A 14,570-nucleotide genomic window follows, 5' to 3' on the forward strand; every position below is an offset into this window, starting at 1 on the left:
GGAAGTGAGTGGGAGATGGAACCCACTGTCCACCCAAACCTGGGGAGGGGGTGTGGGCCTCAGGGACGTGGTGGCTGGGCTGATGCCGACGAGATCAGTAGCACGGGGGGGTGAGGCTGGTGAGGACCCATCTCCTGCTGGGGCCCAGCCTCCCCCCATGCGCAAGCTCCTGGGGGGATATTTTTTCTCGTCTCACTGGCTCCTTGCACCCTCCCAGCCTGCCAACCGCCGCCGGCCCGAGATGTCAGCCGGCGACAAGAACGGGAGCAGCCGCTCCAGCAGCAGCCGCCTGCAGAGCAAGAAGCCCCCCAACCTCTCCATCGTCATACCCCCCCGGGAGGCAGAGGAGGACGGCACCCGCAAGGAGGTGAGCGACGGGGAGCTGCGTCCATCCCGCGGGGGGCTTGGGGGCTGCTGTCCCCGGGGGACCCGCCCACGCGATCCCATGCCTCACACCCTGCTCTGCTTTCCAGCCCTCCAAAGTCCCCATCTACCGAAAGAGCAAGAGCCTGCAGGAGCCGCGCTCGAAGGGATGCGACGGCTCGGAGCGACAGCCCGGCTTCCGCCGGCAGACTTCCCTGTCCCAGAGCATCCGCAAGTGAGGGCCGGGGAGCGGTGGCCTGAGGGCAGGGCAGGCTCTGGCAGCGGCTGGGTCACCAGAGGGGTCCCTCAGTCCCCATCGGGGTGCTAGGGCTGTGGGTGCTGGCAGAGGACTTGGGTGGGGATGGAGAGCCGCAGCTGGGAAGGGAATGCCTGGGAGGGTTTCATGTGGCTCTGCTTTGACTCACTGGGGATGGCGGTACCTGGGGTGGGGGGACCAGCTGGTGACAAGCACGCCCGTCGTGTGTCCAGGGGCACGGCGCAATGGTTTGGCGTCAGCAGCGACTGGGAGGGGAAGCGACAGCAGTGGCAACGCAAGAGCTTGCAGCACTGCAGCATGAGATACGGCAAGCTGAAGCCTGCCTACCGCGACATGGAGCTGCCCAGCCAGGAGGTGCCCTCCTTCCAAGGCACCGAGTCGCCCAAGCCCACCAAGATGCCCAAGGTAGAGCTCGGGGTGCAGGGTCTGGCTTCCAGCCTTTGTCTCCCAACACCAACACCTCTTCCCTCCTCCAGATCGTGGACCCGCTGGCCAGGGGCCGTCCCTTCCGTCATCCCGATGAGACCGACCGTCCCCACACGCCCCACCACGTCCTGCCCCCGCTCACCCCCGGCGTCGTCTCCTTGGCGTCTTTCAACAGCTTCCGCTCCGGCTACGGCCGCCTGCCGCGCAGGAAGAGGGAGTCCGTCGCCCACATGAGCTTCAAGGCGGCCGCAGCCCTTCTCCGCGTGAGTTTTGGGGAGCCGGGGGAGGTCGTCATCTTCTTGACTCGGGTTTCAGCTCTGTCCCTCGCCCATAATCTTTGCTTCTTGGCTTTTCGCTTTGCACAGAGATAGCTCTCTCCAGGGCCGGTTTGAGGGGGGAGGTTGGTGTTTTTTAACCTGAGCTCTGCTTAAAAAGAGAACTTTTGGTGAAAACAGGACCACCAAAGTGGAACGATCTTGCACGGCATCCCTAGAAAAAGGCAGCCTCTGACTTTCACTGCTGAGGGGCCAGGAGACCTTTTGCTGCAGGGGCAGTTTCTCCAGTGGCTTTCTAGTCCCTGGGGAGCCCCGGGCAAGCCTCGGCCTTGTGGGACTGACACCAAACAGGGGATTTAGAGTTCACTTGTCATGCTGGCTAACACAGTCATGGTCCAGCGCTGGCTCTCGGGGCTAAAGGTAGCACCTGCTGCCCAACCTTCCCATGTGGGGGGATATGGTGGCCAGTTGGGTTTTAATGCTTGCCACTTGGCTTTGGGGAGCGGGGCTATGAGAAACCCTCGGTGCTGCAAAAACTGGAGGGCTTCTGGTTGCTCACCCTCATTTGCTTCCCCTGCCAAAGGGACGCTCTGTCCTGGAGCCACTGGCTCCCAAGCAGAGGAGCAACAAGAGGAGCTTCGTGTACCCCAGCTTCATGGACGAGGACATGGTGGACGCTGCCGATACTCTGGACTCGTCCTTCTTCAGTAAGGCAAGCGCCGTTCCACGCTGGCTGTCAGAGTGGGGAGGTGTCCCAGTGCCCCTGCATGGGGGCTGGACGAGGAGCGGGGCTGTGATGGGGACCCCTGTGTCAGTGCTTCGCCGTGCCCCAGGAGCAGGGTCATCGGTGGCCGCTGTGTCTGGCGCCGTGGGGCCCTGGTCTTGGCGATGCTCCTTGGGGGTGGCAGGGAGCAACGCCGCCATTGTGGGCGTGTTTCACACCCGGTGACGTGCAGTTAGTGGGATGTCGGTGGGGATGACCCCCTCCCCAGGCTGGCCTGGGGGTGGGCATGCTCGGTCGGGGAGGGCTTCTCACCCACTGCACACATCCAAGAACACGTCTCACCCCTCCTTCCAGATGGACATGCACGACGAGACGTACTCCATGCCTGATGATGTCTTCGAGTCGCCGCCTCTGTCGGCCACGTATTTACGCATGCACCCGGTGGGGGAGGACGCCAGGGCATCCCCCGAGGTGGAGCAGCCCACCCCGTGAGTACCAGCTCTCAGCGGGTGCTGCCCCCGAGGCCGCCCAGGCGTCCTGCCGCAGTCAGGACGATGTCCCCAGCCATCCCTGCCGTGGGGCACCGGGCGCTTCTAGCCCACATCCCAGGCACCCTCTGGCCTTCCCCGCGCCGGGCTGCGGCCGGGGCATGCACGTGGGGTACTTCTCGGCTGGCTCCTTTTGGCGGGTGTGACGAGTTTCTCCTCTCTTTGCAGGCAGGAGGGCGTCCAGCTCACTTCAGCCTCCGCCAGCGCCGGCCCGGCTCCCCGGCGAGGCAGACGCATCGCTTCCAAAGTGAAACATTTTGCCTTCGACCGCAAGAAACGCTACTATGGGCTGGGGGTGGTGGGGAAGTGGCTGAACAGGACGTACCGCCGCAGCCTAAGCAGCATTGTGCAGTCGCAGCTGGAGATCACCAACAGCCACCGGTGAGGGGGACCGAAGGGACGGGGATGGGCTCGGGGCTCCCCATCCCCACTCTGATGCATGTCCCCCTCGATGTTTGGGGGACTGCTGCACTGCAGCATCTCTCTCCCCAGCCCCCCTCGAGCTGCTCGAATTTTGGGTCCTTTCCTCCGCAGGCCATATTTCACGTACTGGATCACCTTTGTCCATATCCTCATCACTTTGCTGGTCATCGGCACCTATGGCATCGCCCCCATCGGCTTCACCCAGCACGTGACGACAGAGTTAGTAAGTTTGAGAGCTACTGGCTGGGGCCACCCCCTCCCAGATCTCCAGTGACGTGTCTGGCTCTGAAATGGCAACCAACTGGCTGCCAAGGAAAGCAAGGCTGGTGTCCGGGGCGTGCTCTGAACACCCCGGAGCGAGGATCCTCCCGTTGAGGTTAACCCTGGGAACCTGCAGCTGGCTGTATTGCTCCCCCGGCATCCGGGCTGGAGACAAGAGCAGGCATCCTTCTTCCTGGGGGGCTGTGACCACCGTGCTGTCATGCTCCCTGCTGGGGCTGGGAGCATCTTGGGGTGCTGCTGGCTTCTGCTGTTTGAGAGACTCCTTTAAATAGCCAGGGCAGGGGTCCGTGTCTGCTGGACGGAGCTGCCCTCCCTCTCCTTCACGCATCGCTGGTGGGACGCAGCAGCCCTTCCCCTCAGATGAAGGGGGTGGCTCAGCCCTCTGAGAGCAGAGGGAGAGGGGGCTGCACCCCACCAGCCCCCTTGGTGGGAGCTGACCCTGGACTGGCTCGGCAGGTGCTGAGGAACAAGGGCGTCTACGAGAGCGTCAAGTACATCCAGCAGGAAAACTTCTGGATCGGGCCCAGCTCGGTAAGGGCTCATCCCAGCGCGAGGCTCTGTCCTTCACCAGCCTCTGCTCCCCCTGCCCTGAGCCAAGGGGGGTCCCCAGGGTGCTCCTCCTCACCCCGGGGGGAGAGCTCGACCCCCTCGTCCCAGCCTGCTGCCCCGGGTGCCCGGTGCCCACTGCGCCCATCCCTCTGGGACCTGCTGCCTAGTCCCAGCCCGGGCTGAGGGCTCAGCGGCGCTTCCCAGAGCTGCGGCATCGCGGTGGCAGGGTCAGGAGAGACCTCGTCCCCTTTCCGCCCGCCTTCCTCCCACTGGGGTAATGGAGACTCAGGGCTGTCGCCTGTGGGGACCCCAGGGGGGCAGCTGGAGGCGGGGGAGGTGCAGGGGGGCCACGGGGCAGCCCCTGGACTGGCATCTCCCTTCCAGATTGACCTGATCCACCTGGGAGCCAAGTTCTCCCCCTGCATCCGGAAGGATCGGCAGGTGGAGCGGCTCATCCAGCGCGAGCGGGACCGGGAGCGTGGATCCAGCTGCTGCGTCCAGAACGACAACTCAGGCTGCATCCAGACTCTGCCGCAGGACTGTTCGGTGCGTGCCGCCACCTCCGCGGGCACCGGGAAGCGCGGGGAATCCCTGGGGGAAAGGGGAAAACCCCCTCCTCCCTGCACAGCACGAGGGCAGGATGCGTGCAGGGTCAGAGCGGTGCATTCGCTGCTGCATGCTCAATCTCTCCATCCTCCCCAGGAGACGCTGGCGACGTTCATCAAGTGGCCGGGCGCCAACGCGCCAGCCACGGGCTCGGGTGAGAAGCGGACGTCAGGGGCCGTGTGTCACCAGGACCCCAGGTACAAACGATGGCTGGGCAGAGGCGCGGCGGGCACCCGGCGCTCTGTGGGGCGCGGCGGAGGTGCTGCGTGGGGCTGCGTTTCCAGCTTGGAAGCCTTGAATCCGCTGGTCTGAGGGGCTGGGGGGCTCCTACAGACCGCAAGGGAGCGATAAGGAAGAGGGAATCCATGGGGAAAGCGAGGTGGGGTCTGGCCTAAACGTCGGCAGCAGTGGATGACGCCGTTGTCTTGCGCTGGCCCGCAGGGGTGAGCTGGGATGGGTGATGCCGCGGGGGGTTGTGCACCCCAAGGTGCAGGATGCCTCCCAAGCCAGGGGAAGGGGCAGGTCGGCGCCTGAGGGGGGTTACTAGTCCGCAGGGAGGGATGTGCTGGGGGGGACGACGACGACTTGCCCTGACCCCCCACCCACCTTCTCCCACCAGGACGTGCGAGGAGCCGGCGTCCAACCCACCCCACGTGTGGCCAGATGACATCACCAAGTGGCCAGTAAGAGCCCGGTGGCACCGCAGCGGCAGCCTCTGTGGGAGGCACGGCGGGCGACGAGCCGGGCAGCGGGGCTGTGGGGACAGCCTGGGGCCGGACCCTGACCATGGCTTCTCTCCCTCCTGCTCGTAGATCTGCACCTACGAGACCAAAACCAACCACACGGGCTTCGCCCACATGGACTGCCAGATCAAGGGCAGGCCCTGCTGCATCGGCACCAAGGGCAGGTGGGTCGCAGCGACGGGGGCACCCGGCCTGGGCTCGGCTTCCCTCTCTGCCCTGCTGCCTGTTGTAGCCCCATTAGCACCCCGTGCCGGGGGGGAGAGGGAGGTTACGGAGCCTCGGGGGGGTGGGAAGCGTGATGGCGGCAGGTAGCAGAGGGGGATGCTCGGGGGAGCGAGCCCTGCCCCGAGCGAGCCCGCTGCCTGCCCTCTGCCCAGCTGCGAGATCACGACGCGGGAGTACTGCGAGTTCATGCACGGCTACTTCCACGAGGAGGCAACGCTCTGCTCGCAGGTGAGGGGGCCGGGGAGGCGCGGCGGGGGACGCGGGACCCCACGCTAGCAGCTGGGTCATGCGTCGCCATGCTGGTGCCGAGGGGCTTTATAGTATCGTGGGACGGAGTGGGGCTGGGTGCGAGCGGGGGGGATGCGGGGCGCAGGGACTTCCCCAGCTACCGGCTGGGCTCCGGCTGCACGCCTGCCTTGCCGCTGTGGGGCAGGTCTGGGGTGTGGGCCGAGCCCCTCACCCGCCACCCCCCTGCCTTCGCAGGTGCACTGCCTGGACGAGGTCTGCGGCCTCCTGCCCTTCCTCAACCCGGAGGTCCCCGACCAGTTCTATCGCCTGTGGCTGTCCCTGTTCCTGCACGCCGGGTGAGCCACAGCCCCCCGCGCCCCCGGGGCATGGGGTGGCCGGGGACTGGAGCATCCATCGGGATAGTCTGTGGTCCCTGATGGGCAGAGAAGAGGGAGGACACCGCCAGACTCCAGTGACACGCGCCATGGGTGGCGGGTGTTTTGTAAGCTGTCTCAGCCCCGGGGCAGTGGGTGGGAGGGCTGGGCGGGGTCTCTAACATGGGGTCTCTCCCCCCAGCATCATCCACTGCCTGGTGTCAGTGACGTTCCAGATGACGGTGCTGAGGGACCTGGAGAAGCTGGCGGGCTGGCATCGCATCTCCATCATTTTCATCCTCAGCGGCATCACGGGCAACCTGGCCAGTGCCATCTTCCTGCCGTACAGGGCGGAGGTGAGGGCTGGGGGTCTCTGCCCACATCACCCTGAACCCAGCCAGCTCCCCAGGGACCGAAGGACGGCCCTCCCTGCCCCTGTGCCGGCAGAGGTTTGGGGAGGGGGCTGCAGCTATCAGCACAAAGCTCTCAGCCCCCGGCAGGTTTTGCCGCAGGGAGGATGGGAGGCTGGTGCCCCCGCAGCAGAGGCAGGGGGGGATGTCTCTGCCCCACGTGTGGGGTTCACACATGTCGCGTGGGTCACGCGTCGCCACGTGTCGGTGTGCGTGCGGGGTCCTCGGGCGGGCAGATGGCTAATCTGCTGGCAGCGAAACCCTCCCGGGCTTTAAATGAGATCACACCGAGCACCCTAATCCTCCCGGGGGTGTGTTAGGATGGGGACGGGGGGGCTGTGGCCTGGGAGGGGGTGATGCTGCCTGGCTGCTGAGTCACCGAAAACACCAGCTCTGCCGGAACGGTGCCGTTGTGCTCCCCTCTTCTTCCTCCCATGTCAGGGCTCCCACCCTGTACCAACGTGAGTGTGGCCACCCCATGGTAGTGCCACCCTTGGAGGATGCAGGACCCATATGTATTTTGCAAGGGGAGGAGACTGTCCCTGGGGACATGGGGACGTGTGCAGGGTCCAGCCATAACTTCCCCCATCCCGACAGGTGGGCCCCGCTGGATCCCAGTTCGGCTTGCTGGCGTGCCTCTTCGTGGAGCTCTTCCAGAGCTGGCAAGTGCTGGAGAAACCCTGGAAAGCCTTCCTCAACCTCTTCGGCATTGTCCTCTTCCTCTTCATCTGTGGCCTTTTGCCGTGGATCGATAACATCGCTCACCTCTTTGGCTTCCTCAGCGGCCTCCTCCTCTCCTTCGCCTTCCTGCCCTACATCACCTTTGGCACGGTGGACAAGTACCGCAAGCGAGCCATGATCATCATCTCCTTGCTGGTCTTCGTGGGGCTCTTTGCCTCGCTGGTGGTCTGGCTCTACGTCTACCCCGTGAACTGGCGCTGGGTGGAATATCTCACCTGCCTGCCCTTCACCAGCAAGTTCTGCGAGAAGTACGAGCTGGAGCAGGTCCTGCACTGACCCTGGTGGAGGGGCTGGGGCTGGGGCAGGCTCCGGCGGTGGTGCTTTCCGTGGGGTGGGTCTTCACCAGCCTGCCGGAGATGGCAGTGGCTGCTCCGCGGTGGGGCAGACCCCCGTCATCCTCGGGGCAGGTGGGTTTGGGCTTACCCCTGTTCGATGCTGGAGATGCAGTGGGGAGCAGGACTGGAGCCACGTGGCCTTGCACCCCTCTGGGGCTGCCTCTTGGCACTGAAAAGCCATTACTGGTTTGGGACTGGCCCCGGTTGCTGCCTGCCTGGGGAAGGGGCTGAGGGAAGCGGGATGTTGGTGCGTCCACAGCCAAGCTGGGCTCCCAGCCCTGGGGCAAGCGGCCTCGAAAGCACCGGGGAATGAAGCCACCGAGGTCTCCTGCCTGTGCCCCTGCCTGCCTGGGGCCCCATCCTGCCTTGGTGCTCCTGGGCGCTGCAGCTCATACTGTGAACACAACCCCCTTTTTTGCAGGGGCACTTTTTTTTTATCCGCAGCTCCTTAGGCTGAGGGTTTTCCCCACTTTGGGCTCCCTGGGGCCTCTGCCGCGGCTCTGAGGTGTTCAGAGCTGAGCTTCGAAGGTATTTTTCAGTCCCGCTCTTGCATTTGATGCTCCCCTGAGGCCATGGAAGGAGGCCTGTGCTTCCTCACCTGGGCTCCTCACTGGATGGAGAGGCAGGACTTGGGGCAGGGGGGCAGGGGGCTTCTTTTCCCCTTATTTCAGTGAAATTCACTTTCTGGAAGCAGAGAAGTGGCACGTATTGCCTTCATAGTGCTGTGCCTGGAGGCAGGCATGGAGAAAAGCACCCTGGGGGGCTTGTGTGGCTGCTCCTGAGGCCCAGAGACCCCTCGGGAAGCCGTCGGTGCTCCCACCTTTTGCTGGTGCCTCCAGTCCCCACTGTTATGCCTTTCTCTTCTTCAAAGCATAGAGACCCAGGTCAAATGGTGCTGGACAGACAGAGAAGCGCAGGGCCGGGGCAGTCGCCTTCCCCCTTCCCTGCTCGAGGCTGCACGTCCCTGCCTGTCCCCAGCCCCTGGGCTGCTGCTCCCCAGCATCTCCTCTCTCCCACCGGCCTCAGCAGGAAGGCAGGTCCTTCCTGGGGTCCGGGTGACTCCTCTGGCCTGGTGTGGATGCGGGCTGGTGCCAGGCTGCCTCTCCCTTGGTATGTGTTGCTTTGGTGCTGGTGGGTCTCAGCACTGTTAAAGGGGGGAAGGTGGGAATCCCTCAGCCAGGATGTCCTGGGATGAGTATTCAGGGGCTGGGAGCTCGGCTGCCTCTGTCCACAACTGCTCTCCGGGTGACCCCAGGAGCTCTGTGGCACCTGCATCCCTCCCTGCATCCCTCCCTGCATCCCTCCCTGCATCCCTCCCTGCATCCCTCCCTGCATCCCTCCCTGCATCCCTCCCTGCATCCCTCCCTGCATCCCTCCCTGCATCCCTCCCTGCATCCCTCCCTGCATCCCTCCCTGCATCCCTCCCTGCATCCCTCCCTGCACCACGGGCCAGTTTTCAGCCTCGCTCTGTCCCTCTGGTTGCTGCTCCAGCCAAAGACAGACACTTCACTTCATTTGTCTTTTTGATACTTTTTTAAAAGTTGTGGGTTTCCCCCCCCCTTAATAAATTTCTACCTGTATTTAATGAGACACATGAGGCCTCTCCTCCCTTCTCGAGCATGAGGTTGCGGCAATTTTGGAGGGTTCTGGTTGTTTTGATGACGGTCAGTGGGGCAGGGAGGGAGGATGAGCTGGGAGTGCCTGGGGCCAGTGGCCTGATGTTCAGGGCTGTACTCCTTAAAACCTCTCCCTGGGAGGGAACAGGGTTGGGAGGGCCTTGAGCAGAAGGTGAAGCCGAATACCTGGAGCAGGAAGACCCACGGAGCCTCCTGACCCTTGTAGGGCAGCCCCCCCCTCCCTGTATCCCACCCTTCATCGAACGACCCGGGGCTGGATTTGCCCCATCTCCCCCAAAGCTGAGCTGGCCCGAGGGGTGGTGGATGGCTCCGCTCGGGCCGGGTGCTGCCCTCCCTCCGGCTCTCGGGGCGAGGCGATGGTCAGAGCGGGGCAGGAACACACACGGGCTGCGTAGAAAACCACCGCCATGTCTTTATTTTCCGCTTCACAGCGGCCTGAGGCGTTCGCAGAAGGCTTGTCCTGGGACAGTTGCGGGCCTGGGGGTGGCGGGAACTGGTTTGGGCTGTCCCCCCAGGGATGCTCTGCAAAGTGGGGCTGGAGGGGGCTGCTGGGGGAGGGCTTGGCAGCACGGCTGCGGTGGCGGTGGCGGGAGGGGGTGCAGGGCCGGGGGCATGTGTGCGTGCGGGCTCCGCCGGGCATCTTGGCGAAACGTGGCCGTGAGGGCCCTTAAATCCGCGAAGCCCCCCCGGCTGCTCCTTTCCGCCCCCGTGGGCGCGCGGCCCTGCAGCCCTCCCAGGCTCGCCGGCACAGCGGAGCCTGGGGGGCTCGGTGCTCCCAGCGGCGCCGGGCGGCAGATTTCGGCCCCCGGCCCTGTGGATGGAGGCTGGGGGCACGCGGCCGGGCCGGGACCGGGCTGACCTCCCGGGGGGAAGGCGGATGTGGCAGAGGGAGTAGCTGTAGCCAGGGCCAGCCAGGGAAGATGTATAGCCGTGGCGGGGATGGAGAGGGGTCGCAGCCTCTTATTCTGCCCCCCCAGCCTCTCTCCGGCCCCCTCGGCAGGGCTGGACCCGGGGGGGGCTCAGCAGCCGCTGTTCCTGCGCATGAAGGCGTGTCCCCGCACGGGATGCTGCATCTCGATGAAAGCCAGCTCCCCCACCGTCACCTCGCAGGGACCCAGCGCCTCGAAACCGCACTTCTGGTAGAAGGGCACGAGGAACTCTTCGCACATGAGCAGGGCGCGCCGGGCGAAGGGCAGGCACCGCAGGTACCGCAGGTACCGCCACATGAGGATGGAGCCCTTGCCCTGCTGCCGGAAGGTGCGGTGCACGGCCAGCACGTGGATGTGCACCGCCGTGCCCCGCGGCTTGTGCAGCGTCAGTGCCGCCTGCCGAGGGGGGAGCGGGGGTTAGTGTGACCGGGGGGTCCCACCCTGCATGTGTCCTGGTTCCCCACCCCGATGAACCAGGGTCTGCGCCCTCCCCCAAAAGGGAGAGGGGTCCTGGTGCCATCCCCCTTCACCTCCCCCCCCATCATCCCTGCAGGCTTTTTAAGTTCAAAATGAATGTTGTAGGGAAGTACTGAGCATATTTTTTAACAGCATCAGTAGAATTAATTAATGAGAAAGCTCATTTCCACCAGAGCAGCCCTGTAGCAATTCGTCTTGGGAGAAGATTGGTGGGCAACCCCAGGGCCCCGGGGAGTTTCTCCTCATCCCCAGACTCTGGCAGCGCCTCTCCCAGCACACAAACTGGGACGAACTGGGTCTGGCTCTTACCTGGCTGAGCCTGTCCTGGTCCCAGAGGGAGCCGATGATGAACGCCACCAGCCGCCCTTCCTCAAACCAGCCGAGGGAGAGCTCCGGACACAGGTTCAGAAAGTGGCGGATCTCATCCAGGTGGAGGGGACAGTCCCCGGAGACGGATATAAAGGCTGGAGGGGGACGGCTGTGAGCACAGCGAGGGGGACCCAGACAAGCCCCCGGCACTGATGTGGGGGGATGTGGGACACGATGGGGAGGGATGGCACGCGTCCTGCTGCCTGCTTGGTCTAAAGGCGCTGTAAGGGACGGGATGGCTCCGGAGAGCAGCTCTGCTCCTCCAGAGGCAGCCCCCCATGGCCCAGGGACCAGCTCCCCGCTCCCGTTGCTGATTCCAGGGCTACAGCAGCCGGTGCTGAGACCAACCCTCCCTCCTGGCATCTGCCTGGCTGCCCTTGCCCTTGGGAAAGGAGGGAGAAATGGGCCGGGTGAGTCCGAGTGAGGGGAGCGGGGGGTGCCTGGGATGGAGGGGAGGAGGGAGGTTGCTGGGGGTGCATCTCAAAGTGCCCCTGTGCAATAGGAGGCTGAGCACGGCATCCTTCCTCCCACCTTTCTCCTCTCCTGTCTGCTCCCCTCTGGCGGGGCTGTTTTGGGAGAGCTGCTCCCCACTCACCTGGTCCTGCTCCAGGATCACCTGGCCACAAGTCACGGCCACCGGCTTCCCTCCCTCATCACCCACGAGGGCATATGTGGGGGTTTTGCCAGCACGGTGTGTCCCCAAGGAGCATGAGGGACCGGTGGAGGGAAGGGACGGGGCATCTCCAGCCGACACCGCCAGGCAGGACCTCCCCGGGGCAGCCCCTTACCTTCCCGCTCGATCTCGAACACGCTGATGGCGTCCTCGGGGCTGAGGCAGCGAAACTCGCTGGCAGGCAGTGTGTGGCGGCGCTGGCCCCCGGGCGAGCTTCGGGGGGACCTCAGGTGAACGGGCTTCAGGAAAGGCAATGCGCTGAGCGCCGACATCCTCCTCCTCCTCCTCCTGCCCTCCTTCCCACTGCTCCCTCTGTTCGGGGCAGCGTCTGCCGGCTCCTGATCCCGGCAGCCGCACAGCACCCTTTATTTCAGCCGATCTCCTCCAGCACTCTTAGTTGCCGAAAATACCTGTTGATCACGTGCAGGATTAGGCTGCTTGCCACCCTCTTCCTATACGTGTGTGTGTACATATATATATATAGCAAATACCTGCCCACAGTGACCCCAGGGCCGGGGCTTGGGTACGGCCCGGCCGCACGTGAGCAAGAGGTCAGTACAGCGCACCGCGGTGCCGCGGCACCCACACGTCAGGCAGCCCGAGCTGCTGGGATGTGCCCCTTTTCTGGCTTGCTCAGTGGGTCAGCAACACAGCTGAGTCCCCGCTGGGCTCCTCGGTCACGTCCACACTCACTGAGCTGAGATGGGTCCATGGCAGGATGAGTGGGTGCCTGCGGCTACAAGCCTCGGGCATCCTGCCTGGGTGAGGTTCCCCCAGGCTTTGACCCTGCCCCGGGAGCTTCAGGCAGTGTGAGCCCACCGGCACAGCCGGGTCACCTGTGACGTGGGACCCCAGACCCCTCGGTTGCCTCAGGAGGGTCATCGGCCCCCGAGCTCGTCCAGCAGCACCCGTCCTGCACACCCCGGCCAAATCCCTTGACCTGGATCGGAGCCTGTAGCTTCGGTCTGCCTCTGGCTTCATGTGCGAGCAAACCAAGTCGATAAATCCGGAGAGAACCACAAACTGAGCAAATGACTTTGCTAAGCACAGGCAGAAATAGCGGGAATTGTTCCCGGAGCCATCCATCCATCCATCCCTGCTCAGCCCAATATTCAAGCAATTTGCAGTGAAGCCAGGTCATTTTTGATTATTGTTAGAGAGGTGCTGGCTTTCCCTGCTAATTATAGGCTTGCCTCCAGCTAATAGGATTTATAGAAACAAAAGCATTACCAGCACAAACATTGCACAGGGCGGAACCGGCGCAGGCTGGGAATTTTCCATCCTGAAATGCCGAGGGCTGGGTGCTTGAAACGCCTGTTTTATCCAGTCTGAGGTGAGAAGGGGTGTCATGATTTATTTTCAATGAATTGCTGGTTTGGCAGTGGATACGTATCGGGTCCATCAGGGAGAGGGGTTTTCTTTGACGGGGCAATTATTTAGCATCCCAATGCCGGTTCTAGTCACCAAGGGCTCACTGAAATGGTGCTGGGAATGGGTGGTTCATGCTCCTGGGAACAATGTATGAGGGAAGTGGCCGAGCTGTGCTGGTAGTGTCTGTAGAGCTTATTATCAAATCTTCTGGAACTCCTCATCCTGCTAATTGGATTAGGAGCTCATCCACCTGGATAAATCCCAGAGCAGGCAAGAGGGTAGGCTCTGGGCACCTAGAAAACGCAATGGCGGTTTGATCCTGGGTGGTGCTGAGTGCCTGGGGCAGGTTCTGGGGATGCTGCTGGATCAGGCCCAGGGGCGGCTCTTGCAGGGATGCCAGGGCAGAGCGGCCGACTGCGTACAGCCTCGGGCAGGGCTGGCGTTTCAGCTGCCGACGAGCTGGGATATGGCAATTATTAATGCCAGAATTCCCAAATTCCGTGAATTACGGAGCTCACCGGTAACCGCTGTTAGCCAGGTCACTGTCCAAGAGCAAGGCTTTGTCCCAGGTTGTTCTGCAAAGAACTGAATACTGGAAAGTCTCTACAGGGACATCCACAGATGTTGGAAGGGAGGGAGTCAAGACTGTGAGTGGCTGCTCAGTTCCCGCTAGGGATGACTGGGAAAGGGGAATCGGATCCCTCCAGCTGTTTTTAGAAATTTCTTGAGACCCTAACCACCAACAGCCCGGAGCAGACGTCGGTGATGGGGAAAGGCTGCTCCTTAGCTTGTTTTCCTTGTACTTTTTCCCCTCCGGCACTTTATTCCTGGCAACCCAGGTTATACAGCTGGAGGGCTGATATATTTGTGTTTATTTTCTGGAAATGAACTTTTTGCTTTGCTTCTCAGCTCCCTGCAGATGCAAATGCCTTCTGCGGGGGAGATGATACATACAGCCTGCAGAGTGCAGAGGGACCAGCCGCCCGCCCCAGCCCGAGCCCGGAGCAGACCCTGGGCCCGGCATGGCCTTGGGGTGCCAGCACTGCAGTTACACCCGGGAAGCATCCGACCTGCGGAGGTGAAGGAAACTCTCCCCAGGTCACACAGTAAGCGAGAACCAGAGCGAAAATCCTCTCTCCTTGGCTCAAGACATCTCCCTTCCGTGCTTCAGCACAGCCTCCTGTATATTGTTCAAGTCACTTATACCCTGGGCTAAATGTTGTGCTGTAGCTCCTTACCAGACCTGCCTGACATGAGCCTGATACATTTGTGTGTACGTAGCAATGTACCAAAAGCTCCTTCCGTAATTTTTTCCCCCACTTGTGTTTGTGCACTGGAGATCAAAGCATCCGCATGGTCCATAGGGATGCTCACATGTAAAATAAACAGGCAAGTCCGCAGTACCCCCCTAACAACGTCTTTTTATTACGTTATGAATGTCTGCCTGGATTTGGAGCTTGAATTTTTAAATGAGTTAGTAGGAAGGAGTTATCCCAGTTTTGAAGCCAAATATTCTTCGCAAAGGAGCTCAAGTTCTTTCCATAGCCCGAACACAGAGGGTTTCAATGAGAAGAGTCCCTACTAC

At 62.8% G+C, this 14,570-nt stretch overlaps 2 protein-coding genes across 2 annotated transcripts; one reads left to right on the top strand and one right to left on the bottom strand.

Annotated features, from left to right (window-relative positions):
• Nucleotides 1-241: 241 nt before the first annotated feature.
• On the top strand, nucleotides 242-7,470 carry RHBDF2 (rhomboid 5 homolog 2; the record flags this gene model as incomplete). Its single annotated transcript, XM_082008338.1, has 17 exons — nucleotides 242-367; nucleotides 474-598; nucleotides 853-1,045; nucleotides 1,117-1,329; nucleotides 1,925-2,053; nucleotides 2,420-2,553; nucleotides 2,782-2,994; nucleotides 3,148-3,259; nucleotides 3,775-3,849; nucleotides 4,252-4,413; nucleotides 4,570-4,670; nucleotides 5,093-5,156; nucleotides 5,286-5,380; nucleotides 5,594-5,669; nucleotides 5,925-6,025; nucleotides 6,246-6,399; nucleotides 7,051-7,470. 17 exons carry the CDS (start codon nucleotides 242-244, stop codon nucleotides 7,468-7,470), a joined length of 2,493 nt encoding a protein of 830 aa, XP_081864464.1.
• Nucleotides 7,471-10,185: 2,715 nt separating this feature from the next.
• On the bottom strand, nucleotides 10,186-11,886 carry AANAT (aralkylamine N-acetyltransferase; the record flags this gene model as incomplete). Its single annotated transcript, XM_082007979.1, has 3 exons — nucleotides 10,186-10,491; nucleotides 10,882-11,036; nucleotides 11,730-11,886. 3 exons carry the CDS (start codon nucleotides 11,884-11,886, stop codon nucleotides 10,186-10,188), a joined length of 618 nt encoding a protein of 205 aa, XP_081864105.1.
• Between the last annotated feature and the right edge of the window lie 2,684 nt (nucleotides 11,887-14,570).

This window comes from Phaethon aethereus, assembly GCF_964289735.1.
Source record: "Phaethon aethereus genome assembly, chromosome: 18".
Lineage (NCBI taxonomy): Eukaryota > Metazoa > Chordata > Aves > Phaethontiformes > Phaethontidae > Phaethon > Phaethon aethereus.